The following is a 27,572-nucleotide window of genomic DNA, read 5'->3' on the forward strand; positions in this document are numbered from 1 at the left end:
AATGTCAAGCCTTGGTGCGTCTTTCAAATTGGCATGAAACTTAGTGATACTCTTTTCTTCCATATTGTGAAATATATATTATTATGATGAGTTAAATTGCTTCTTGAACAAGAAAAAAACGTAGGGTGGGAGTTTGCTATTGGTGGATCTCATTTGAGTGACAGGTTATTGTCCCGCCCTCACACTTGTAAACACGTCATCAGAGAAGAGAAGAGATGTCGCTGCAGGAGGGAGGGGAAGTTACTTTAGAAGTTAATTAAAGATTACACATGAATAAAAAAAAATAATAATTAACGATATGCACGGATAAATCATTTGTAATAGAAACTGCAATATTCCACAATTGTGAATTGCCAATTTTGATTTGTTGGTGACTTTAAGAGGGTAACGTTTATTGTTACATTAAAAAGATGGTATAAACTTTTCTTCGTAACTTTTACAGGTTTTAGGTGTTGCTTGTGCATTCAACAAACTAATCTTTCAGTGCTTGGAAACCAAACATGAGATGTCAACTTGAGGTCTGTGGCAATTGTCAGAAGTCACTGGTGATGTGCTGTTTTCCGTTCTCTGCTCTCTGCCAGATCACAGTTTCATTTTTAGCCCACACAACCACACAACGTCACTCTGGCCTCTTTGAGTTGAAGCGGCTACGTTCTCACAGTTTGCAGGCTCCTCCATGTATTGGAGTCTCACGGTGGGAAACAGCTGCCAGCACATGTCAGAGACTCTCTAATAGGGATGTTAGACGCACAAAGTCTACAATAATGTTTCGTCAGGTTGTTTTACGTGGGTTCCTCCATCAATTTGTTGTAACAAACAGCAAAAAAACAGCAAACCGTTCCTGGAGGCATAGTGTGCATTCAAAAGGAGTTACTACATAAAAGACATGCTTTTGATGCACATCAGCTTTTCAGAGTTATTTGAGTTATCTTACAGAGTGTAACAGCATGTCCATGGTGGAAAAAACAAGTAGTTGTTTTGAGAATCAATGTTTTTTTGCAATGTGACCACAATTACTACAATAATAATAATAAAAATAATCATATATTTTTTCATTTATTTTACTTTGTATTTGTATTTTTTTACATACAATGTTTGTACTATGTTAAAAAACAGTAAATAATATTTATATAATAATAATTAATTCATTTATATATAAAAAATTGTGTTGTCAAATCGAATAATCGCGATTAATCACATCGAGCAAAATTTTTTGTTTATATAATTATAAATGTGTGTGTATATGTATTTATATACACACAGACACACACACACACACACACACATATACTATATATAAAAATAATAACATATACACATATATTATTAAAACAAAATATTTTATGTTAAATAAGAGTAATCGCGATTATGTATTTCAATGTATTTCAATCTAAACCATTTTTTTATTTACTGACCTGTGCACATCATTTTATTTAGCTTTTTCTTCTTGGATGGTCACCTCTGGTAAAAGAGAAAGCAAATTGTCATCAACATATCTCTGTACCCATCCTGTACTCACACCCACACATTGTACATGCTTTAAAACAACTCAAATTAATCATAGTCAGCACAAAAAATGCTCGCTTGCCATTCCTTTCCCGGATAAACACCTTAAAGGATCAATGTCACTATAATCAGCTGAAAATGCAACTTGTAGCATATTAGCGTGTCAGGCAAAGTGCAAACGATCCTGTACTTACGTTTGACCTCCAGCCTACAGGCAACTGTAGCCTCACCAAGGGAATTCTTGGCCCTGCAAGTGTAGACGCCTCCATCAAAGCTGGATGGTTTGCGGATTTCAAGCGAGCACACTCCCTGGTTGTTGATCTGCCTGTATTTGGGATCGTTCCCTATGAGCATCTGATTCTTCAGCCACTCGATCTTAGGCTGCAGACAAAATACATGTCATTTCAGCTGACGTAGTCACAACCCAGCAAACACATTTACGTTGTGGCAACGTCTGTGGCACGTCGCATTTATACTATGGCAACGTTGCTGTCTACTTGCACACAACATTGTAAAAACGTAGAATTGTAAGATGCGACAGGGCTGTAGCAACGTTGTTGCGCGACATTCAGCAACTGAGAGACGACGTTCAAACTATTTTTTGTATGCTAGATATAGATATCCCCCATTTAGCATGTTATGTTTTGAGGTTAATTTTTAATTAGTCAGATTTTAGATAATGATATACTTTTTAAATATTGTTTCTCCTTATTATTATTTAATGGGCCTAACAGTAAAGTATACACTTTTAAGAGTAAAAATTAAAGAAGGTTACGTTAATTAAATTTTATTAAAACTGCATATGGTAATCAAAGTACACTTCCAAAAGTCATACATTTGTGAAAAAAAAATAAAATAAATGTACACATTTCCTTTAAGTATAATAAATAAACCATACAAAGCAATGGCAGATCAGAACATTTAATGAACAAAACCGGGTTCTGTACATAGACAGGGGAGCATAGTCGAAAGCCGGGCGATAAAGGTCGGTAACCGGAATCAGTCCAGGAAACATCAACAAATCCAGAGGAGCAAAGAAACGAATGAGACTAAATAGCAGACAAATCTTTTTTTTTTTTTTTTTGTGCGTTTCCAAAAAAGGAAAAAAACATTAACGTGCAACAAGTACGCGCTTAAGGCGCTGTCTGTTCAATGAGTGCTGAAATGTCAATTACTCATCATTAAAGTAATTTTGGATTCATTAGGGCTTATAACTTTTGGCATAAAGTAAAAATATTTGTCATACCTGACCAGAAGATGTTCAACACATTTCCTAACGGTAAGGATAAAAGAATATCTGAATACTAAAATAAATATAGCTAACGTTGTAATTTACACAAGATCGCAAACTCCATGAATTATCAGCTAACGTTATTATGTCCCTTCAGTTAGACTGAACAAATACATGTCACATTAGAAAAGGAAGTTGTAGGTTGTGTTTGAATAACTACGTATCTTTTTTAGCTGAGGTAAATTAAATGCAATTAAACTTGCTCAATGAAGAATGAGACAACACACTGAGCCCAACGGTCGGTTGAAATTTAAAAGGCTGATTCGCGCTTCAAGGCAGTGACGAGTACATATGTAGTCCAGTGGTTGTCCAGACACCCTAGGCACAACCTTAAACAATGGCCCTGAATGGTGGTTCAATGTCAACACTGTGACAAAGGTTGGGTACGGATTTGCCCACGTTCTGTGTTTGCTGGGAACTAACATCAGCATGTCATCCATCAAACTGGACCATTTCACACGTATGTTTAACACAGTACCGTTTAAACACTCTTGCAATTAAAGAAAATCAATTTAAATAAGGTGTAATTAATACATGTATGACAAACTGAGAGGCATTTAAAAACCCACAGTAATGCTGTGAACTAGCGTAACTGAAGCTATATAACCCAACTCCAGTGCTAATGCTTCCCTAGCCTCATTAATTTTATCCCTCACACACACTTAGAGGTGTCATGGTCCTTTTATAAAATGTCACACGTCTCAGTCCCTGAGTTTCTGCCCACTCGTGGTTCATCAGCTGCACTGCATGGGTCAAATTTACAGAGACATTTCAGCATTCTGTTAGCACATACTGTAGCATTATGATGCTAACTGATGCCCCACTGCTCCATGGGTAACTTTCCAGAAAAGAGAAACATAGAGCTCCTCTGGGATCTAATACCTTTGGTTCCACGCACAGACTGAGTCCACAAGATGCAATTTTTTTTCAGACATCAAGCTAGCATGCATGGCTAATGCAAATGTGTTTTAGGGAAGATTGAGATGAGGTCTTAATTAACATACACTCCTTCATGAATTAAACATGTTAATGTTTAACTCCAGTGAAAACTTGTCTAAGTAAAATCACTTTGAGCAGTTTGATTTTAGCAGTTGAATGCTAGTTGATCCTCATTCAGGCTAATGCTAAAGCTTTACATGAAATAATTAAGGAGTTACAGTAGCCAAGCTGAAGCTATAACTATGTTAGCTATGCTTTTGAGGACAATGGATGTCAAAAATAGATCTTCAGTTGGCAGATATGGCAATGCACAACAGATCGTAGCAGGGATCTTGCTAATCGAACATCTGATTATTCTGTGCTGATCTTATATTTTCAAAAAAAAAAAAAGTAGGCCTAGCATGTGTTGTTCAAAGACTATGCCGTTTAGTCAACTTGCTGACTTTCACAAACTGGCAGTATTAAAGGCTCAATGACAAATAAGACTGTCCGAGATGAATTAATACATCTGGACAATGAACATCATTCCTTTGCCTTATGAAAACAATTTTCAATGGGATGAATAAGGTAACATAACAATCCTGTTGAGGAAGCAATTACCATGTAGCTCCACTGGGCCAAATAGTTCAGAGCCAGATGAGGAAGTGCATTTCCAGTACATAATCTTTCTTTCTCCAATGTTTAGTTACTGAACATTTTCACACTGTCACCAACTCTTGTGTCTCAGACGTATCCTGATTTTGTAGCACCAAAGTGAAATAAGAAAGTTTAACAGTGTCAACTGGTCCGGATAAAAATGATGGATAGGCACAGTTTCACAACGATGGTGGAAAATAATCTATGGCATCTTTATATGAAGTACATCATGATGTTCTCCAGTGGCTTTTACGGTTTTAGGTTTCTAACTTCATCCAAAAACCTCAAGACACCCTGGAACTGGTTTGGTGCCAAATAGAAATTGAGCCCCATCATGACAATCTTGAGCAAGGGTTTTTGAATGTCACAGTCTTTATATAAAATTCACTATTCCCTGACTATGTGATATTCTCTCCCCTTCTGACAATGAGAAACTTGTTCATGCATTTGTAACATCTAGACTTTACTATTGCAATATCGTTTTTGCTGGGTTACCAAAGAGCTCAAATAAACACTTACAAAGAGTTCAGAATGCAGCTGCACGAAGGCAAACTCACTATAAAATGAGAAATCACATTACACCGACACTCAGATACCTGCACTAGCTGCCTGGATCATTCAGAATTGAATTGAAGATCATCTTATTATTCTTTAAATGTCTTCATGGTACTTCATGGATCAATATATACCTTTCTAATATGTTGAATAAATATTCACCAGCAAGATAGCTCCGAACGTCCAACAGTAACTTGTTGGTTGTACCAAAAACACAGCTGAAAAAGGGCGAGTCAGCCTTTAGTAATTTCAGTCCCAAGCTATGGAACTCTCTTCCTGACAACCTGAGCAATTGACTGTCTGTACTTTTAAAATGTCTCTCAAAACACATTTGATCACTATGGTCTTTACTTGATTTACTTTTCTTTTTCTTCTTCTTCTTCTGTAAAGCACTTTGTGAACACTGTTTTTAAAAAGTGCTATATAAATAAAGCTTTACTTAGTAAAGTAAACTCTGGAATAGAGTGTATTGCTTGGAGCATGTTGTAAATACTATACCCATTCTATCGAGGAAGCCATAACTGTGTTCTTGAACATGTTATGTTCTATCATGGCTTTGAAGGTTTTCAATTTTAAATCTAACATGCCCAAGAGACCCTGGACATCTCTGGAACTTTGTTAGCACAAAATAGACAGCAGGCCGCATCACTGCAAGCTTTAATGAACAAGAATTTTGGAGTGTCCTAGAAGACTTCCTCATCAGGATTTGCATTCAGCCCAGTTTTTGCATCCATCTCAGCTGTTCTCGAAACTTGATTCTATGTCCCCCTCCTTGGGAATGACAAGCTAACATAGTCCCCACATGACTGTTTACCAGCTGGCTTTAGTGGTCAGCTGGAACGACCAACATCACTGTGCTTTTTGTGCCTTATGACTACAGCTATGGGTATAATTAAGCTATTTATTGAGCTTGAACCCAAGGACGTTTGGATATGTTGATACCATCGTTGGATTATTAACAACTGTTGTTTGAATTACAACGATACTCTTTCAGAAGTATATTTGTAGCGACTCATCAGCTAATTCCTGGCTCCAAACATTTAGCTACTGGTTAGTACATTGTCCACAATATAAAATGTATAAGGAGGGCATGGAGGAGAGAATCAGCCAAATCAGCAGAAGAGAGATCATCCATACCTTTGGACTGCCTCGGACTGCACACAGTAGTTTAGTGTTGTAGCCCACAGTGGCAGCTCTATCGTTGAGGAGAGCTGTGAACTTGGGAGCCTCACTGAAGTCGTGCTCCTTGTACTCTGGTGGTTTGTAGACAATACCTACAGGACAGGAGACAACAACCTCAGCCGGGACTGACAGTTGTCCGGAGGGTATAGCTGTTACATGACATTAGGACTATGGATGTGCAAAACTGCAGGTTTTAAAATCCATTAGTTGGTGGGTTCCAAGTCGGGTTCCAATCGGACACGTTCCTTAGAAGGGGTGCAATGCAAGTTGCAACAGCAAAATATGTCCATCTGAATGTTTATGGCTGTTGCACCTATGAATTTAAGACAAGGGTGTCCAATCCTGCTTCTGGAGGGCCAACACCTGGCTGGAAGTTTCTAGTGATCCTTAAGACCTTGGCTGTATCCAAAATCATTCCTCTACCCTCATTCACTATTCCCTACATACACCACTGATATAGTCCATTTGAATGAGTGAATGAAATTGAGGGAGCAAATTCGGAAACTGAGAGCAAGACACTGAAATTAATTCGCAGAAATTCTCAGAGCATGTGCATTATTTAGAAGCAAGCTTTTAATTGTACATTGGTTGAATACTCATTGTAGAGGTGAATTGTGGGATTGAATGAGTGAACTTGATAATGTCCATTATGGTTTCGGACATCATTACAAATGGTAGTCCCTTCTAATAGTGCACTTTATGGTAATACTTTATTTCGATAGTCATTACAAATGGTAGTCCCTTCTAATAGTGCACTTTATGGTAAACTCTTTATTTCGACTTTAGACATTCTATTGACTATAAGTAACTTTGCAACTTCATGTCAACAACCAGTCATTAGAAGATTAGTAGACGTTCTGCTTAAAGGTGCTCTAAGCGATGTTGGGTGACGCCACTTCTTGTTGACGTTCGAAGTATTGTCAAACAAAACGGAGACTAGCTTGACCGTCCCTCCTCTTCATCCCGTCCCCTCCCCCTCCCTTCCGTGCTTCCTGAAACAGTCATGAACGAGTCGGAGGCTTTTCCGATGTAAATTCGGGACTTCGCGCGTTCCTTCTCCCTTTCCCTCTTCTTTGCTATTTGTTCATCAGAACGTCGTCTCTTTGGTCGTGTGTCGGCCATATCAAAATTCAAGAGAATATAATTTGTTACGTATATAACTAACGTTAGTCGTTGTCTAGGACATCTCTCCTCTAGCTAACTTCCCTCTTCATGCTTCTCTCTCCTCCACTCCACACACCCCCTTTCATGTGCACACGCACTAACCCCCCAACACCCACCCCCAAATCATTCTTGTCGGTTATTGGCTGGAACACTGTTTGTTATGTTTCGTGGTCCATGCTGGGCCAGTTTGTTTTTCTTGGCTTTTGTGGAGCCTGGGCTGTCTACAGAGACCACGTTTGTTTACCCTCCCTCCCCCTGTTCAGGGGACAGGCAGCTAGCGGATAGTGAGGAGATATTTGCTGGATGTGACAAAAAAAATTTTTGGCCTAAAAAACATGTGACATCGCTTAGAGCACCTTTATTATCTGCTAATATATTATGATATTTTATTATATTTGATTGTCCCCTAACAGACATTCAACTGACTATAAGTAACTTTGCAAGTATACTGTATGTCAACTTATTCTACTAACTCTAACCTAACAGTCTGCTTCTATTCTAATGAGAGTTATTTTACATTACTTTAGACATTAGTTAATTATAGTTAGTAGAATGTCTAAAGTGTACAATCGAAATAAAGTGCAACCCACTACATAAGGATTTCGGACACTCTTTGATTAGCTGGTATAGGTGTATTTAATTAGGGCTGAAGCTAAACTCTGATGAAAGGTGGCTCTCAAGGGGCAGGACTGGACTCCCTTGACTCAAGGCAGTGGTCTCTAACTCAGCTCTTGGTGGGCCACTGTCCTGAAGAGTTTAGCTCCAACCAGCTTTCCAACTCAGCTACCTGGAAGTTTCTGTCTGAAACCATAGTGGCACGAGTGCACTCATTCAATCTCATAATGCACCACAATAACGAGTGTACAACTGATGTAGGCTCAACGGCTAGAGAATACCCAAAGTGTATTCTGAAAGTGTACTGTGAAAGTCGTGTCAAATGAATTATCGCATCTGACCAGATGGCGAATCATCCATCCATCCATTTTCCAAACCGCTGGTCCAATGTGGCGACAGCGTAATATCATAAAGGTATACATTTATTTTTGATTGATTATTATATTTGTTTAATTAAGGTTTATAAATGCTAGTTTCCATAACAGAGTTCCAGATAATTTTTTTCAGTTTCAAATGATTATTCAACAGCAAGCACAAATTATGCACAAAAGCAGCAGCCCTTCCGGCTCACTTAGTGTCCGAATTCACTTTACTCGTTTTCATTCACTCCTTCAAGTGGACTATATAAGTGGAGTAATGTAGGGAATAGTGAAGAGGGTATAGGGGGTGATTTCGAACACAGCTTAGTAATCCTGAAAACCTTGATTAGATCAGATGGGTTGGAGCTAATCTGCAGGTTAGAGACCACTGATTTAAGGGGAAAAGAGGTTGATTGCCCGATGAGTATGCTAACTGTATAACAGCTAAGGCATTGCAAGCTGCTAGCATGGTGATTAAAGCACTAAACATATCAAAAACATATCATCATCGTTTTCATAAACATCAAAATGAAAAAAAGAGAAATTTAGGTAAATTATTTGATCTCACTAATCAGCTAGAAGTTTCTTTGGTGACAAGTTGAAAAGTTGACCATTGTGACACCTCCCTAATTGTTATATCATTTATATGCAACAAAGAATAGAATGTGAATGTGAATGTCATATTACATAGAATGTGCTAACCTAAAAGCCTTGTGCTTGCAAAAAGCTTTTGGCTCAGGATAGAGGCTGGAAGTTAAGAAACGTCACCAGCTCAGTGTCAGCTACTTCAGGATGTAACAGCTATACTTATGCAGAGATGACTGATGCATGTTGCTAAATTATTTTCAGTTTTGCAGCACTGCAGCGTAATCCATTTTATAATGCAGACCCCATGTACCACTGATGTGAGGAACGATAACTGTCATTAGCACTCAAGGCAGAGCCAAGTCTTATCTCCACACAGTGAGAACACTTAGTACTGAATGTGCTGTCAACGTGTGCTGCCAACAAAAACTTTTTTTTTCTTTTTACATTTAATTTAGGAACAGTTAATTTAGTACAAGTTATTAATATAAATTATATCAATAAGTACGTTTTTTTTTGTAAGCTGTTTGCATCTTGCCATATAATAAAGAATGTGAGGTAGACCCTCTTTTTTAATATTTTTGTGGAAACCCTGTAAAAAAAATTTCTTGATTCTTTGACGGATAGAAATGTCAAAAGAACAGCTTTTATTTGAAATATTAATATTTTGTAACATTATAAAAGTCTTTACTGTCACTTTTGATCAATTTAATACATCCTTGCTTCAAGTATTGATACAATACATTTAAAACATAAATCTTACTGACCTCAAACTTTTGAACGGTCAGGTGTATGTGTATAGCTGTACTACACACACACACACACACACACACACACACACACACACACACACACACACACACACACACACACACACACACACACACACACACACACACACCTGTGACTATACATCATTTTTATTCTATATTAATGTGTCAACTTTCTATGTTGCATGACAACCACAAACAGCCTGCAGTTATGATAGTGAATTTAATTACTTAGTGAAAGAATTGTTTATTGTGATTGTTGTATTTATTTCTGTCATGGCAACTCTCCATGTGTTTGGCTTATTAATGGATATGACAGTGTTGATATATTTGGTCTTGGCTGAATAGTTCTGCTACGCTGCTGTTGCTGCTGCAGAACAAGTACGGGACTTCCTACTGCCAATACATACATGGTAAGCAAATAAGACATGCAGCTGCTGTACAATATAGTACACATGAATTACTCATAGCAGATCTATACAGGTGGAGCTGGGGAAGGTGGAGGGTTTCTGAAAGTGCACTGCAACTGCTACAGCAAATGCTGACGTATTTTGAAGATTGAGCAGCGAGTTCATTGGCTACTGATACAGCAGGAACCAAACAGCTGTTTCCTAGAGAATGATGTTGTTGCAAGCAGATTGAGTTAAGGACTGTCAGACTGCGTCATCTAGAGTTTCATGACAGATCTTTGTATTTATTGAACATGGTTGTATTTTATCCTTCTATTGCCAGCAATAAGCCACCCAAGACCATAGATTAGTAATTTTACCTCAGTCAAGCCATGTAATGCATGCATTATTGTTTTCATTTACTTTTCTTCAGAAACCAAGTTAACTTTACCTAATGGGAGAAGTTTGAAGTGCCATAAAAACAATAATGTTGTGACCTTACCTGTTTTCTGGATATGAGCAGCATCTTTCGTTACAGCAGCAGTCTCACTCTTTCCAACCTTGTTTTCGGCAAAAACTCTGAAGGTGTATACATTTCCCATCACAAGGTCAGTGATTGTGGCGTTCAGCCTGTGGAAGTGCTCGAGAACCGTGAACCAATCCTGCCAAAAACAGTAATACTCTTAGTATGACAGGACATCATAGACTATCACTAAATTGAGCACAAGCCAGGGAAATATTTCCCTGTGGGTTCAATCCGATAAATAAATCGTAAACAAAGTGATTTGCATTACAGTGTTAAATATCTTAGGCTTTGGCAAAAGTGCTTTTAGATGAAGTGTTTTTGTACTGTACAGGATGTTCTCTAGACATCTTGTATTCCCATCAAACTAGCTGTTTATATCATGATTCACATCATGACAGTCAGAGTTATGAGATGTCATCATGGAGCACTCTCTCTCTATCTGTCAGCACTTTACACATTCCAAACCTGATGATCTCCCGCCAAGAAGTCATCTGACCCATGCCTCGAACACCCAGATACAAGCTTATAGATAGACGCGTCATGACCATATACAGAGTCTCAAGACTCTTCGTTTAGATTTACAGACTTGACAGGAGGCTAAATTAAGCCAAGTATGACGACATACATCCCACTTAAAAAAAAACAAAAAAAAAAAACAACATGTTTTGAGGAGGATTCACTGCTTGCTGTCAGTTTTCACTGTGGTAAGTGGATGTGGTTTAGGCTATCAGAGCATGCACACATCTGGCTGAAGTTACCTAATACAGATGTTCGAGATATTGACCGTCACCTTCAGCAGGTCAAACTCAGTATTATATGAGCTGATTTTGGTGGCTTTGTATGGATTTTTCTGATTTCTATTTTCTCTGCATCCCGGCTATCAAAATAAAGTAATTAATTCTATAGTTTTTAAATAAGGAGAAACTCACACAGTAACTGGGTTTCAAATAAAATGTGGAATACAGTTAAATATTACGCTGTTAAATTTACCCGTCACAAAATCGGCATGGGGAAATCTTTTGCCCCCACACTAAATTCTTGATCGATTAGATTCCTATTGAAATGACTTAAACTTGTCAAACAATGGTAAATGTGGCTGCATCTTAGGTTAGGGAAATATATTAGTTAGTGGAATAAATATATTAAATATATAATATATATAAATATATACAATTTTATTTTTTATTTTATTTTAGGGTTTCACACTAAATGTGGGGCCATAGGCGAAGTGTGTGTAAGGCTGGGCCACGGACTCAAGACTATTTTATCACTCAAACCACTGACTAATGCTGCTTCTGGTTGCTTTTAGAGGGAAAAGCTGCCCATAACAGCTGGTCGATGATCAGTAATAATAGCATATTGTGTTTTGCAGCGTTGAGCAATGTAGCCAATCACAAACATATCTGTTGATTTCTTGAAGCTAATCAGACGTGTTTAAATTAGAATCCACTCCCCATTCAAAACGCCTGAGTTTTTGTCCAGTGCTGAGTTCCGCAATCTCACAAACCCTCTCTTTACAAGTTAACTTAACAAACAAAGTGTATACATAATGTAGGCTAAATCAGAGATTCATTGTGCAGTCAGCTTAATTGATTAGTGGAGCTTTGTGAGATCACAATGAATTGAGATGCGTGACAGCTTTGCAGTGATTATAAAAGGAACGCTCTTTGCATGCTTTCTAGGCGATATAATCCATTCAGAATTTGAAGAAAACTTTTTGAAGCCTTAGGTAAAGCAATGGTTATTTATATTCGAACTGCAATGTCAAATCATGCATACAGTAGGCTATGCTTGCTTTTCTTCTAATTATACTAGTTTGTGAACATAGCCACTTTAATAACAAATCCTTTATCAAGAGTGCATGCTGGGATGTGTAGGTTGTTGATAAGCTACACGACGATAAGCTTCTTACTCCAGTTTTCTTGTCAGCCTTCTGAATGGTGTATCCAGTGATCTCAGTGTTGCCGTTGTCTTTGGGAGGGGTCCATTCCAAAGCTGCATTAAAGCCCCAAGAGTCGACTAGCTTGACAGATGCAGGAGGACCAGGCAGATCTACACACAACCATTAAAAATGATTTAGCCTCCTTAGTATGGATCATTTTACACTGTGAGGTCTTACTCTGTACACAGAGGTGTCAAGGAATGGACTAAGAATGAAAATGCAAGGGGGACAGAAATAGCCAGGGTCCAAGAAGAGCTCTAGATCATAGCATGTCTCACCGACAATCTGAATTATGAGGGTAGCCTTGTCCTCGAAGCTGTCGATCTTCACGGTCATCTCATAGTTGCCAGAGTCGTCTCGCTCAGCCTTGCGGATAAACAGGATGCTATCCTTGTCGCTGTTGCGGATATTTATCTTCTTCGTATCCAAAGGCTGGCCATCCTTGGTCCAAGATATCACAGGTTTAGGTTTGCCCTACAAAACAGAGAATTATCCAATATATTAGAGCATACAATAAGCACGGCTCTGTTTGACGTATATACATATAAAACTCTGAACTTACACAGAATGGGATTACAAGATTGATCTTTTCTCCAACATGCTTGATGTATCTTGACCTCAGAGCACGGGGCATGCGGATCTTGGGTCGATCTGAAAAAATAAATAATAATAAATAAAATACAAGAGCAAATTTAGATGCATTACTTTTGAGGTCTTATATGAGCTGTTTTTGTTGGCTTGTATTTTCAATAAAATAAACAAAACAAAATAAATTAAATTAAATTGGTCTTATTTTGAAATGCATAAAGTGTTAAATTACACAAACTGACTTTCCTAAATTTTAAAATGGAAAACTCATGAAATATAAAACATATTTAATGCTTACACTATTATTAAATGGGTTAATGATAAACTTCATTTCAACAGGTTTATTCTTGCTATTCTGTATATTGGAGAGAGCACATGGCACCGCGTCTTCGGTCACTGGAGTGCATCCAGAAATAGATCTGTGAGGAATGCCAGACCGTCTGCAGGTCAACAGCCTTCATATTACAGGCCAGTCTCATCCTCATTACTAGTTACTCTGTTTCTACACTACATTTCGGTAATGTAAAGGGTTTAAAACAAACAAAACAAGAAAATGTAAGCTAAATTCATAATTGAAACAAGGATGTCTGTTGGTGAAATTTTTTGACTTTCTCCGTCTATACCAGTGGTTCCCAAACCCAACATCCATCTACGTACCCCCTCTCTTCCACCTTTTCCATTAAGGGACAATATTTGCCCCCTTAAATAGATTTTCAGGTGCATTTTTTTACTTTATAAAGGCAGAGTTTTTCTAACACTATTAAAGGACAAACTGCATCTAGATGTATTTACACACTGTTTAATGCTGCTCAGAGGAGGATGAGAATGTTTAAAAAAAAAAAAAAAAAAAAAAACTGTTCAATAGAGAAATATGAAGTGGTGGTAAAAATGAAGTGATACTTTGACATCTTAAACTAAAACCACCAATAGGTGATGGTAAGTCACTGTCTTAATAAGTGAGTCCTAAGGTGCTTCTCATGTCTTATTTTTGCATCCCTTTCCTCATCTCCTTTTCTTGTGTCTTAGCTCCACCCCCTTAGGATGCGAGGGAAGGATACACCTGTGCATTCTCGCTCATGACTCCTCAGGAAGCTTCCTCACTTCTCGTTCCTTGTCTTCTCCCCAGGGCAATTAGAGAATTGAGATGTCCTTTAAGATGGCTGAGTACGATCGATTTCCAGGTCACGGGCTGGAGGACGGAGGAGTGAGGAAATGAGGAAGCATCAACTTGACAATTGAGAAGCACCCTTGCCTTGTTACTGAATGAATGAATGAATGAATGAATGAATGAATGAATGAATGAATGAATGAATGAATGAATGCCTCAATGGGTGCTTCTCAATACTCAAATTGATGCTTCCTCGTTTCCTCGCTCCTCCGTCCTCCAGCCCATTACCCAGAAACCGATCAAAGTAAGCCATCTTTAAGGAAATCTCAATTCTCTAATTGCACCGCGAGGAATGAGGAGTGAGGAAGCTTCCAGAGGAGCGTCGAGTGAGGATGCACAGGTGTATCTTATGCAGAAGTCTTTCTTGTCGAGAAACCCGACTCACGCATAAATTCTCCTCCCCCTTCACGTCTGTCACAATCATTTTAATTTATGCTTTTCCTTTGCAGGTTTATTAAATCATACACATCACATATTTCAACAGGGCATATTGCTTTATTATTACTTGCTTTATTATTATTTATTATGAATTTCTTAAATAACCAAACTTCAAGGCCAGATCCCTTGAGCATAGCTGATGACACTGTGAAGTGACGCTTGAGGGATCAAGAATAGTCCAATATACAAATAAGCTTCCCTTCGATTCCTCTGTCCTTATATTATTTCCTTGAGTCCTTCCCTCGCATCCAAAGGGGGTGGAGCTGAGACGCGAGTAAAGGAAACGTGGATGCACAAATAAGAAATGAGAAGCACCCCAAGTGTATTAATGAATGGGTTCACTAACGAAACACAGCTGTGTTGCGTGGAAACGGACAACAGTTTTGCTGTGCTTACTTCATTGTAAAATAGAGCAAACAATACTGACAATATGGTGTTTAAAATGTACATCACCTAATATCACCTTTTTGTTTGTTGAACTGTTCAATGTCACATTTGCAATTGTGCAGATATTCGGGAAAAAATGCATTCTTGCTCGTATAAATATCAACATTAAAAGCAAATCGTCTTAAATCGATCTCTATGCACAGTCTCTGTCTATATTTGTTCTTCATGCTATTAAGTGCTAAAACCCCACTTTTACAAAGGTACATTGTCGAAAACAGCACTTATGTACTCTGCACATAACCTATCATGCACGCTGCTCATGTGGATGCAGTCAGTTTTGACCACAAAAGATAAGGTGGTTTGATTGGACGTCATGTATTCGACCTTTTACGGCACTAAATTTTTTCTGTTTTTACCCATGTTTCGCCTGTTCAATACATGCTCAGTTTATTTTAAGGTGGGGTATAATTAAATGAACAGCAAAACCTTCAAAAACATTTTATTCAGGTATTCACTCTGTCATCTCACATACCCCAGTTTGGGAACCACTGCTCTAGACAACCATGTGCCACCCAGGACCTTTGACGTCGCTGATCTAAATCTCTATTAGCTGTTCTCTCTGAGCACATCTGTTACCATTAGGGTACAGCCTCCCAAATCTATCCCACCAGACCTCTAATCCTTACTTCCCAGGACTCCAAAGTTCGATCATTATTACAGGAAACAATTGACGCCTTTGGAGTGACACACATTGCTGAGCTGACATGCTGGCATTAATGCTTGATTTGGGTGGCACTGTGGGATGGCACAGTTGGCTTTGAAGGTTCACATTCAGCTCAACTCCGGCTTACTATACCATACCTGACCTACTTTCTCAAATGCCTGTGCTTGTACGTGTGAAAAACCTAATCCTGCTTCTTCGATCTCTTTTTGCAGTCCGTGTTTGGATATGTAATCCTGTGTGATGTCTTGAATGGCTGCCACACACCACAACATTCACCTGCTAAACCCAAATGGATGAACAGATCGTTCCCGTTTGGTTCTCCAAGCCAACATGCCTCCATATCTCTTTTTGGTCAGGATTGTTTGACCTATTAACAACATGAGTTGATTTCAGAATCTTATGTGGGTATTTGATTGCTTGGTTTAAATGGTCCTAGCATTACGGCGATGTACTTTACAAAACAAATAACAGTTCAAAACACACAGAATTAAGCCAAAACACAACAGCCACTAGCTGGCCATGTCAACCTGGAAAGCCAGATTTGTAAAACTCTTACTGCCCCTCTCAACCCCAGGCCCTGAACATTTGTCTCAGTTGTCCTCTCTTATCAGCGACCCTGGCTATTTCTGATGCCTGATTCGATATAATTGATATCTAATTGTCTGAGCAATTCCAAATTTCATAAATAAAAGTAACAAATAAAATAAAAAAATCTGTTCAATATTAAAGTTTTTTCTTACTGTGTGCAGGGTTGCCCGGTCTGCACAAACACCAAACTAGCCCAATATGGCCAATCAAAAAATAGGCCCAAAATATCCAAATGCGGTGTTCACTACTGAATTTGAAGGTTTGAGGGTGTTGAAGCGCCAAAATTGTACGCTCCGGGGGGTTGGAAATCAACCAACAGGACCAAAAAAAATCAACACACGGCAACAACTTAAAAGTAGCCCAATTCCACGGGAAAACCACAGACTTGGCAACACTGACAGTGAGTCTTTAGTAAATCCTGACAGTAGTTTTTTCAACGCCAAAAGAGGGTTTGCATTGACGCAGGCTGTTAGTAAATCTGGCCCAATGATTCAAGGTCAAGCTTCACCAATGAAAGTGGTCAAGTGCAAGGGCAAAGAACCAAGCCCTGAATATAAACACTGTACCAGCAATGAAAGCAGTTCATACAATCCTTTAGCTAGATACAAATTCTTATAAATATACACCATTATGCAAGTACTACACTCCATTTAGGAGGATAATCTACTGTATGTGTTTAGCTCAGATTGCACTGACAGCCCTAGGTCTTTATGTTTGTAATTTAAATGCTAATGAAAGCTCTTGTCGGCGCAAGCCAATGGGATTTATATACCCACAGCTGTTGAATCCATTGAGGGCAAGAGAGGTATCTAAAAGCTGAGGCAGTGCACTTACACCAGCTCCTCTCACTGTAGGGAAACACATACTGTCATCTGAGCTTCGGCAGAAAGCCACATGAGCCAGGGCTCATAGAATACACTGAAAAAGTATAACACTATGAAGTAATTAGTGTTTGAAGTAATCAGACTCTGTGAAGTAACCAGAGATGATTCGTCACTTTCATCTGTCCCCTACACATGTGGGTCTTTTCAGCTATGCATAGACACTCACCCATAATCTCACGGACGGGGACGGGCTGTGGCAGGACGACGGGCTCGCTACGGCCTCCGGCATTCATGGCCACGACACGGATGTTAAGTAGGTCTCCGGTTGTCAGGCCGCTGATGACAAACCGGTTGGACGTGGTGAGTTCGGTATTGGCAGCAACCCATTCAGAAGCTGTGGAGTGTAAAAATGGATAGATGATAATATAACTTCATAAAAATAAATAAAAACATTAAATATTTATTAAACACTTTAGCTTAATATAAAATTGGGGTAGATTTAACGGCAGTTTGACATGAACAACTTTTGGAAAGTTTGCATGATATTCCATGTACAACTAAAACAATAGTTTTTAAAAGTACAATCATAAAAGTTTTAGCATTTTAATTAATTTAAAATTAATTTGAGAATTGGTCGCACCACATGATCATGTGAAATCAACTTGAAGGCAAGAAGGTGATTACATATTAAACATTACATTCTCAAAATTTTGATTATACATTCATAAACAAAAATTGAAAAACCTAAAATATTGATGTTATGCGTCAACTACCCAGTTAAAGAACAAATATGAATTTCCAAACACACTAGCAGTGATGTCAGTATAGATCCACAAATCTAAATGTGGGATGTGCAGATACGGTGACAGTTGGTTGAAAGCATCCCTTCCTAATAGGGAGACTTACAGGGGCGAGCTATAAATCAGTCTGTGGTGACATTTTAAAGACAGGTGCTATTGCAGACTGTCATAGAACTCACTTTTCTTGTGACATCTGATAGTTCTACATGGTTCAATTTCAAGATGAAGGCATGATGATTGAAACACTATCCCTAATCTAAAGAGCTTATTAGCAATACTGAGAGGATATACACACATCCTTCCTTGCAGTATTCTACAATGTATCCATCCAGTCCAGAGCCAATGTTTTCCGGGGATCTCCACTTAAGAGTGACTGAGGTATCATTGAGATCATCCACGCTGAGGTTCTGAGGGGGACTGGCGGGCACTGCACATTCATTAGAGACATAAAAACAATCAATTCATATTAGAAAAACACATGAACTTTTATAGAGATAAATGGATGGATTAGGTGGATGGATTTGATGGATAAATGGGTGGATGTATGAATTTGGTAGATTAACTGATTGAATGGATGGATGGATGGATTGGATTGATTAAATAGGTCTATTGATTTCATGGATAAATGAGTGGATGGATGGATGGATAGGGTTGATGGATGGATGGATTGGGTAGATGGATTAGGTGGATTGCTGGATTGGATGGATTTATTGGGTGGATTTATGGATTGGGAGTATGATTTGAATGGATAAATGGGCAGATGGATTGGATTGACTGTATATGTGGATGAATGGATAGATTGATTGGGTGGGTGGATGGGGTCCATTGGATAAAGGGATTGGTGGATTGGGTAGATGGATGGGGTCCATTGGACGGATGGATGGATTGGGTGTGTGGATGGAAGGATGGATGGATGGGGTCCATTGGATATATGGATAGATGGATGGATGGATGGATGGGGTCCATTGGATATATGGTTAGATGGATAGATGGGGTTGATGATGATGGATGGATTGGGTGGATAGATGAGGTTGATTGGATAGATGGTTGGATGGATGGATTGAGTAGATGATGGATGGATGGATTTGGTGGATGATGGATGGGTGGATTGATTTGATTGATTGATTGATTGATTGATTGATTGATGTATGGATGGATGAACTGTGTGAATTGATGGGTTAGGTGGACTGATGGATGGATGGATGAACTGGGTGAATGGATGGATTAGGTGGATGAACTGGGTGAATGGATGGGTTAGGTGGACGGATGGATGGATGGATTGGGTGAATGGATGGATTAGGTGTGTTGATGGATGGATTGTCGGGATGGATTCGGTGAATGGATAGATTAGTTGTATTGATGGATGGATGGATGGATTGGGTGGTTGGATGGAGTACCTGCTGGAGGAGGTGGTGTTGGTGGTTTAGGGGGTTCTTCTACAGGTGCAGCTTCAGCAGGAGCAGCTGATGATCAAATTTGCAAGATTATTCGGATTCAAAGTTATATTTATTCAAATGCGTCATGGATTTTACTGCCTATATGCCGATAAAATCATAACACAAAATATTTGAGACTGAATGCGACTGAATTGTCATTTTCTAAAGGGTGCAAGTCAAATTACAGTGTCTGTATCCAAACTGAAATCGAACAATTAAAAATGATAGCAAAAGCACAATTATTTACCCTCAGCTGGAGCATTAGTGGAAGGAGCAGCTTCATCAGCAGGACCTAATAGCAAATCATTAGTCTTCCATTAGAGCAGTGCTACTCAGGAGAGATCGCTAGATACCATTTTGAATAAAGTCTTTTTTTTTTTTTTGTAATGATAGTTTAGCGTCATGGAGCAACAGTTGCAGGAATAGCACCTTCTTCTGCAACAGAAACTTCAGCAGATAAATATACTTATATATTGCCCTAATGAAGCAGTCACAGCAAATTATGTTTAAGAAAATTCAGGTGAAAAGTCATGCCATATCAGCATGTCGTGAGACACACTCTTCCACCACAAGCTAATCTTGATTTGACCACACACATGGTTGGTGATTAGTAGTTTTTGCACTCAGCACAGCAAGCCAGTTTACTGAAGACGTAATAACAGCTGAGGGGAACCTGTTTTGGCCCTAAAATGTGGGTTAATGCCACTTAAAATTTGAAAAATGAAAATGAAATCTGAACATTGAATCTGAAAATAAATCTGAACATTGAGATGCTTATATAATGCTATTTCTAATGTAAAAGCGAAGTAAATTTGACAGGGCAGTAATAATCATCAGTGTTTTTGTTATAGCTTTACCCTATACCATATACCCCATCTTAAGGGGCAGCAGTCTAACCCTGAGCAGCAGGGGTCGAGTCTAGCATTACATGTTAAATAAATGTTAGAATATATTAGGTACATGGATAGGTAGTCATAAATTAGAATGCTTCTGTAAGACAAAGTCCAATGATTGACAGGTGCTACATCACATGTTTATAAGGGACCTCTAGGGCTAGACACATATCAGGGAAATTTCTACATCATGTACATAATAATTAGAATATTTCGATTTGTGACAGTTCGGACTTTCGGTAGCTCACGTTGGATTCTCTTAAAATACATTTTCTTTTTAAATCTCCTGCATGAACATTGGAAGTTTAAGTTTCTATTTTGTAAAAGTCATGATTGTAAAGCCAACACCCAAGACCGAAGTTATCTTCCAGCAGTTTGCGGATGTTCAGAATGACAATTTTTTTTTACAGATTTTCCTAAATCAATAAAACAGTTGAACAAGGGGACATATTTTAATCATTCTAGCCTTGCCAAAACATCAGAGTTTTACTACAGTAACTTTAGTAACTTGGAATTAGCTGCCACTGTCGATAACTAAAGTCTAATAAAGCTTTCCTGTAGCTCAGTGGTAAGAGCATTGCGTTAACAACGCAGGGTTGTGGGTTCGATCCCAGGGGATTGCACATACCTATGTATAAATGTATAGGATAACGCAATGTAAGTCGCTTTGGATAAAAGCGTCTGCCAAATGCATAAATGTAAATGTAAATAAAGAAATAAATAAATAACGGTAAAATGGATAAATATTTATTTTATAAAATTATATTATTAATTGATATTTATTATAATTTTACAGTAGCAGCGTTAACTGTAGTCGGCCAACTATGATGTTATGGCAAATTATTAAGTACATTTAGTGAAGAACATCGTCAGGTTCCCATTGAAGTGAGTGGAAGTAGTGCATGTTGTTCAGTAGGGGCGTGAGTGAGTCCTCGAAAGTACAGATGATACATTCATTATTTCACTGCAAGACAGCTGACATACGTCGATGAACACAGTAGGCAATTATAAACTTGACTTAACATGAGTGTCAATTTTACAGTATGACTGTTAGTATTACTAAAATAATCTTTGTCTTTTAAATGGGATGTCGTTATTACGGTTAGGCACACTTATAAAGTGAGTACCTTCAGGAGCAGGTGCCTCTGCAGCGGGGGCAGGTTCGGCCACTACCTCTTCAGCCGGAGCTTCAGCCGGGACAGTCTCGGGCACAGGAGGCACCTCAGCCGTGACAGTCTCGGGCACAGGCTCTGCCAGCTTCTCCTCTTTTACAGCAGCCTTCTTGGCTGACTTCTTTATAGGTGCTGGTTTGGCTGGCATGATGCTTGGGAGAAACTCAACAGGACTGCCGGTCTTTGAAGTGGCAATGTCTTTTGGGACGTTCAATTTATACCACTTCTGAGTATGAACCTTCAGGACTCCTCCTCTTCTTTAAATAGCCTCCAGTACACAGATAAATCTGTTCTTATCAACTCGGGAATAACCCTAAACTGGTCTCACCTCATTAAAGTTATTCATAGTGGTTGGTTGACTCAGTATCATGTAGCTTTCGTGCCTAGAGTCCAATAATTTCTCACTCTTGTTTTACTTGACCATTCTCATTTTTAATATTTAATGTCTTGAATTTAATCCTACTTCTTGACATTTGGCGCCCTCGTTTGTCTAAAAGTGTAATTGCAACGTGCGGTCCATACAGCAGTTACAAAATTAAGATGGTAGAGGGAGCCAAACCTCAACAAGCAGAATAAATCTCTGACTTGAAAAGTTGTGGGTAACACTTTAGACTACTGTTCCTTTATTAATGAATAACTACACAGGAACAAATGAGTATTGCACTATTAACATTCTGATTAACAAATTAGTAAGTAATAGCGCTCGGTTGAATGTGGAAGTTCACTATTAGCTAATCAGTAACTACTATTTTTTTCATACCTCCCAGAGAACTACTACATACATGTTCATAATTAACATGAATAATGCATAATTTATAATAAAAGGTAACGGTAACACACTAGTAACTCAAGTGTTACTACATCGTTCTAAAGGAACTACTAATTATTTGGATCAGTATTCTAAATCATGATAACTACTTAATATTGACTTAAGTCATTGTATGCTTTTGAGATTTTTGTAAGATTTTGTATAGCAATTCCTTCCGATGGATTTGGTAACACTTTAGTCATTACTTGTGTTTCCATGATCTTCACTTTAGAATACAGATTCAAATAATTAGTAGTTCCTTTAGAAAGATGTAGTAACACTTGAGTCATTACCATCCAAAACCTTACAAAAACCTCAAAAGCTTACAATGACTTCAATCAATATTAGGTAGTTATTAAGCTTTTCACTTTAGAATACTGATCCAAATTATTAGTAGTTCCTTTAGAAAGATGTAGTAACACTTGATTCATTACTAATGGGTTACCATTATATTATATATTATGCATTATTAATATTAATTATGAGCCTGTATAGTTCTTAGTCTTCAGTGAGGTATGAAAAATAGTAGTTACTGATTGGCTAATAGTGAACTAACACATTCAACTGAGCGATATTACTTACTAATTCGTTAATCAGAGTTTCTTGTAAATTAATAGTAGTTACTAGAATTGTAATAGTGCGTTATTTGTTCCTGTGTAGTTATTCATTAATGAAGGAACAGTATTCTAAAGTATTACCAAGTTGTGAAGTGTTCAAAAATACAAACAGATGTTCAATTTCATTAATGTAATTGTCAAATATATATTTTTAAAAACAAAAACTGAAATAAATGTACAAGACCAGTGAAAGAGACATCTTAGTGTAGGGATGGCACGAGTTTATTGAAAACGTGAGTGAATATTTGATGGATTCAATTCTCTCAGATCAGCACATATGCCTTTATAACCCCTTTCCAGCAGACAGTTCACAAAAAAATAAAAAATAAAATAAAAGACAACAATAACAAAAGGTGTATCAATCCAAGGGCCGGATTTTTCATATTTTACTGTGATTGTGGTCGCAGATGGGTTTACTATTTACAATGTTTACAATTGCAATGTTCTATACAAAATAGAAATATTTATTAAAGAGAAAGCAAGATCCATTTCTTTAAAAGAAGAAAAGAAAAAAAGAAAAGCAGTTTTGTTTGAAATCCCAGTGGGACAGGTAGGTCCAATGTGTTTTTCCAGACAAACAATGGTGATAGACATCAACGACATTAAAACACCATCAAACCTGCACATTAGCTTATCACATATACCATCTGTCATTGGTACTGACAACTGAGTCTCAGCCTAAAATTATATTCCAACGCTGCATAGTGACAAATCATCAATCTGTTTTGATTAAACAACATCAAACCTTGTAAAGCATGTTTAATATAAAACAAGTGGGAAAAAAAGAGTTAACAAACCACAGGTTTATTATTGTGCCTGCTTGAACATTCAGCGTTGTTATTCATAAACCACAAAAAATAACGAATAAATTAATCAATACATAGTTAGACACTCTATTTTAGGTTGTCCAAACTATATCTGTTATGCAAGATATGATAAAGCACACTGTACTACGATGCACATGTATCTGTGACAGGAGAAGAGACAGTGGGAAATGGCTTCGGTTTGTGCGATTTCCAGGACATTTGGAAACGAGACTCCCTGCGAGCTCAAATCTCAAAGTCATTTTATAAGCTAGCACAAAAAAAAAAAAGGATAGTACGTTCGCTCGCATTCCTATTCCCCGCAGCAAACAATCCCTTGCAAAACATAATAGTTTAGGTATTGCAATGTCCAACGAGTTGGCTTATATTAGGCACATTTTCAAGACAAACAACGGGGAATCTTCCCCAAAGCCCCAAACTATCCATAAGCTATTAAGGGAAGTTTTTTGATCCTACAATGAGCTGTTAAGACAGATTTTGAGGTACTTGTGTGATTTGAAGCACCACTGTCACTTCTTTTTTTTCTTTTTTTACCGTTTTTTTTTTTTTGGGTTGTTGAGACCAACTAATCGTAAAAGCTATTCTATACCTTGTACGACCCGGAAGAGAATAAAGAGGACACTTTTATAGTGAAAAATGTACATAGGCAACATTATCTAGTTACTTAACTTGCCCCTACAGGAAAGGCAATAGCTGAGAGATGACTGCGATCTTCCCTGTAATGTAAATCTAACCAGACACATTCAGTTTATAGGTGTTATATTTTATCCTTCCGATGTTTATTCTACCATAGACGGTTTTTTGTTTGCATTTTTTTGGTAATTTTTTGAAAATCCTATTTACAAATGTCAGACTAAGATCCTTCAGTAAAAAAACGTACAAAAAAAGACCTTTAAAAAACACTCCTGTGGTTATTCATTTGGAGAGCTACGTCTGACATTAACAGGACACGTAAACACAAGCACAAGAATCAGCAAGCATCATCAAGAGCACAAGGTGTGTTGGCAAACTGATGTTTTGATCCAATTTACATTCTGCGATTACAACGGCACGCGTTTCATCTGACATTGCTACACTGCTAGTACTAAGACCGGTTAGTACACGTTTCGATTAGGTAATAATAATTTAGGAAAAATTAGCACGTTGCTCTTGTAGACTGGTTGCCAACACATCCTTTGGCATCTCATGATAAGGTGCCTTTTTTAACTATAATCTTCCTCAGAGTTAAAGCTTTCATGCACACACAGTTCTGCAGCACTTGTGATCAGCCAATAGCAAATGCATTCATAAATTACAATCCACCATTATTATTTTTTTTGTGTTTTTTGAGATTTCGTAATTATTACAGTATTACTGGAATGATTAGGGGGTTATAAAAGACACTGACATGGGGCCGTCCCATGACTTGAAACCACCATAAATAAAACCCAATTATTACAACATTTCCAAAAAACTGGCTACATTGTTACAGAAGAACAAAGGACTCAAGCGTGTGTAAAACTGTAAGCTAACACTGATGTTATTTTGCTTTGAACCTCAAGACATAACAAAAGCCAAAAATATCAAATTACTGAACCTCCTCCAGACAAAACAAGTTGTTTAAACCATTTTGGCTTTGTTCACACTGCAAACAATCCTGATTTGTTTTCAAACGCTATCTAGACCCATTTTATTTGGTTTCGTTTGTTTAGGCAGTGGAGTCAATATCCAGTACATCTACGGACTTGTTTCCAACTGGTATTAAATGCATTTTTGGTGATATTATCACAAATGTTCAGCATCGATCGAATCACTGAAACCAATTACGGAGGTAGCCAAATGTAAAGTAAACGCTTATTCGTCCTGAATGCGTTGTACTTCGCTGCATTGTACCAAAACAAATTGATTACGATTTAAATTGCAGCTGCCATCCGTATCCTTTAGATTCTCTTCTTTTCCCGCATTTGCTTATAAGCCGCATAACACAGGTTCATTCATTCAAATAGTATTCATGCACTGCATGGAAGTTATGTAGAGCGTGCCCAAAAGTTTCTCAGCAAAATCCAAACACAAGTGATCACCACGTTAATACCAGGTGGAAACAGCAAGCGGATCGGGTTTGTGGTGTCAGTGAGAACAAAGCCTTCGATTAGCTTGATGATCCATGAGCACCTTGGCTATTGGAACTAAAGCCAAAAGTATACTTCCCTTGTCTACGTTTTGCTCCAGCTTGGCTCACAATCACCATAGTCCATGCACAACGTCCGTGTTCCCCCCCGATTTTTGTGTCTGCCAATAACAGCGCATGCACAAGTGATTTGAGCACTTGAAAAGCAAGATCTATTAACACATCATCATTACACACTCAAAAGAGCATAGTTTGAAAGGCTTGCATGCTCAACTCCCAGACAGCAACACAGTGTCAGTCCAGATCCGTCCCACATCTGGTACATGTGGAATCCACACATACCAGATGTGGGCCGGATCTGGGCCGACACTATGTTGCTGTCCGGGCTGTGCTGGAGACTGAGCTTAACGTAGAAAATGAAGTATACCCAGGCCTTAAGGTCAAATGCATGATTACTGAAAGTAAGAAGTTGCATACTGCTCCCATGCACCGGTAAAAGCACCTGTTATTACTGCTAGCGATTAAATCACCTGAGGTTGCCCCCAACTGTAGATCAGGCGGTGGATCACATGAGCCCCACTGCTTTTGCTGCATATCCAAGTGCCATCAAAATTCAGCAACTTTCGTAGACAATGAATAACTAACAATATCAAGCAGCAGATTGCATGAGCATCACTGTCTACTCTCCCATTGGTAATGTCACATTTGCATATAGTTGCTCAACTTTGTCCATCACCAACAGTCTCTGTTGCTCATGCCGCCTCCAACCCTCATTGAAAACAAATAACTTCTGGTTGTTTTGTCGCTGCAAATCACCGTCAGAGTGAACGACCCTCGAGTTTTAAACAGTCAGTGTTCTTGCTTGAAAGCTACAAGTCAAAGTGCATCATCTCAGAGATCTACAGTCTACATCTGTCTCCTTCATGTCTGCTTTGATAGGAATAAAAACAACGTGGTTATGGTTATGTACTGCACCTTGAAACTGCATCACTATGCAAACTGAGGTAATATAGAGTTATTTTCCGATTGCTATGAAACTGACTTCATGATATATGGAGGGACATCAGTTAAGGCTGAATTCTAAGCACCATCTTGTACATTATATTTTGCATCCATGCGAGTTGGTCTAAATGTAACCGCACTTTAGTGTACAGGGTTCAGACGACTTGATCTTGAGGATGGAGTGTCGGTACTCTTGCAAATAAGAATAAATAGATTTTTGGTCCAAATGGACAGATATTACCTAAAACAAAAGTAAAATAAAAAAACATGAAGCACATTTTGTTCCCAGTACGGTAGACAAGAACATCTCATCTTCACAATCATCCAATCTTCACAATCCTCAGTTGCAAGTATTGCCATGCAACTTGCAGGTTAGGTAAGCAAAGGAAGGACCGGTTAAGACAACAGTGCAAAAAAGAATCTCGCTCAGATCTGGCAGGATCTGTTTTTCTGTTTTGCTTTCAGGCTGAGAATTTTGTCTGCCTTGACCTGGATGTTCTTGAGAGTTCCTCGTCCTGACACTCTCAAACCTTTTGAAGGAAACAGGAGGTGCAAATCAGCTGTACAGAACAGTGTTTTGAAACAGCACTAGCCATTAGCGAGCTCTCAAGTCTTTTAGCTCAACCTAGAATGTGGGGTTGCCTGAAATGTCCCGTTCCGGCGATTCAATGTAGTTGGCAGACTCCTGGAGTTTCAGCAGCATCGCCATCTGAATGAGGGACAGAACAAGGAAAGCT

General features: G+C 38.3%; 2 protein-coding genes across 10 annotated transcripts in view; both read right to left on the minus strand.

Moving 5' to 3' along the window:
- mybpha (myosin binding protein Ha) overlaps window positions 1–21,714 on the minus strand; it is a 68,773-nt gene extending 47,059 nt beyond the window's left edge. Inside the window, exons 1-13 of one of the 3 annotated variants that reach the window (XM_082145045.1) lie at window positions 21,433–21,714; window positions 19,660–19,704; window positions 19,374–19,439; window positions 18,272–18,403; window positions 17,403–17,570; window positions 13,022–13,110; window positions 12,738–12,933; window positions 12,430–12,569; window positions 10,494–10,653; window positions 6,065–6,234; window positions 1,701–1,887; window positions 1,416–1,461; window positions 386–841 (exon numbers count right to left, since the gene is read on the minus strand). In XM_082145045.1, coding sequence (XP_082001171.1) covers window positions 1,430–1,461; window positions 1,701–1,887; window positions 6,065–6,234; window positions 10,494–10,653; window positions 12,430–12,569; window positions 12,738–12,933; window positions 13,022–13,110; window positions 17,403–17,570; window positions 18,272–18,403; window positions 19,374–19,439; window positions 19,660–19,704; window positions 21,433–21,625 — 1,578 coding nt within the window. In that variant the 5' untranslated portion in view covers window positions 21,626–21,714 and the 3' untranslated portion in view covers window positions 386–841; window positions 1,416–1,429. Of the gene's footprint in view, window positions 1–385; window positions 842–1,415; window positions 1,462–1,700; window positions 1,888–6,064; window positions 6,235–10,493; window positions 10,654–12,429; window positions 12,570–12,737; window positions 12,934–13,021; window positions 13,111–17,402; window positions 17,571–18,271; window positions 18,404–19,373; window positions 19,440–19,659; window positions 19,705–21,432 lie in introns of those variants that run through there. The other 2 variants (XM_082145046.1, XM_082145047.1) reach the window with 2 other exon arrangements.
- Window positions 21,715–23,102: 1,388 nt separating this feature from the next.
- Window positions 23,103–27,572, minus strand: part of nav1a (neuron navigator 1a) — a 148,037-nt gene continuing 143,567 nt past the window's right edge. For all 7 annotated transcript variants that reach the window (XM_082144964.1, XM_082144968.1, XM_082144966.1 and 4 more), the window contains one exon: window positions 23,103–27,544. In XM_082144964.1, coding sequence (XP_082001090.1) covers window positions 27,461–27,544 — 84 coding nt within the window. In that variant the 3' untranslated portion in view covers window positions 23,103–27,460. The remainder of the gene's footprint in view (window positions 27,545–27,572) is intronic.

The sequence above is a fragment of the Leuciscus leuciscus genome (assembly GCF_965113295.1).
Source record: "Leuciscus leuciscus genome assembly, chromosome: 18".
NCBI lineage: Eukaryota > Metazoa > Chordata > Actinopteri > Cypriniformes > Leuciscidae > Leuciscus > Leuciscus leuciscus.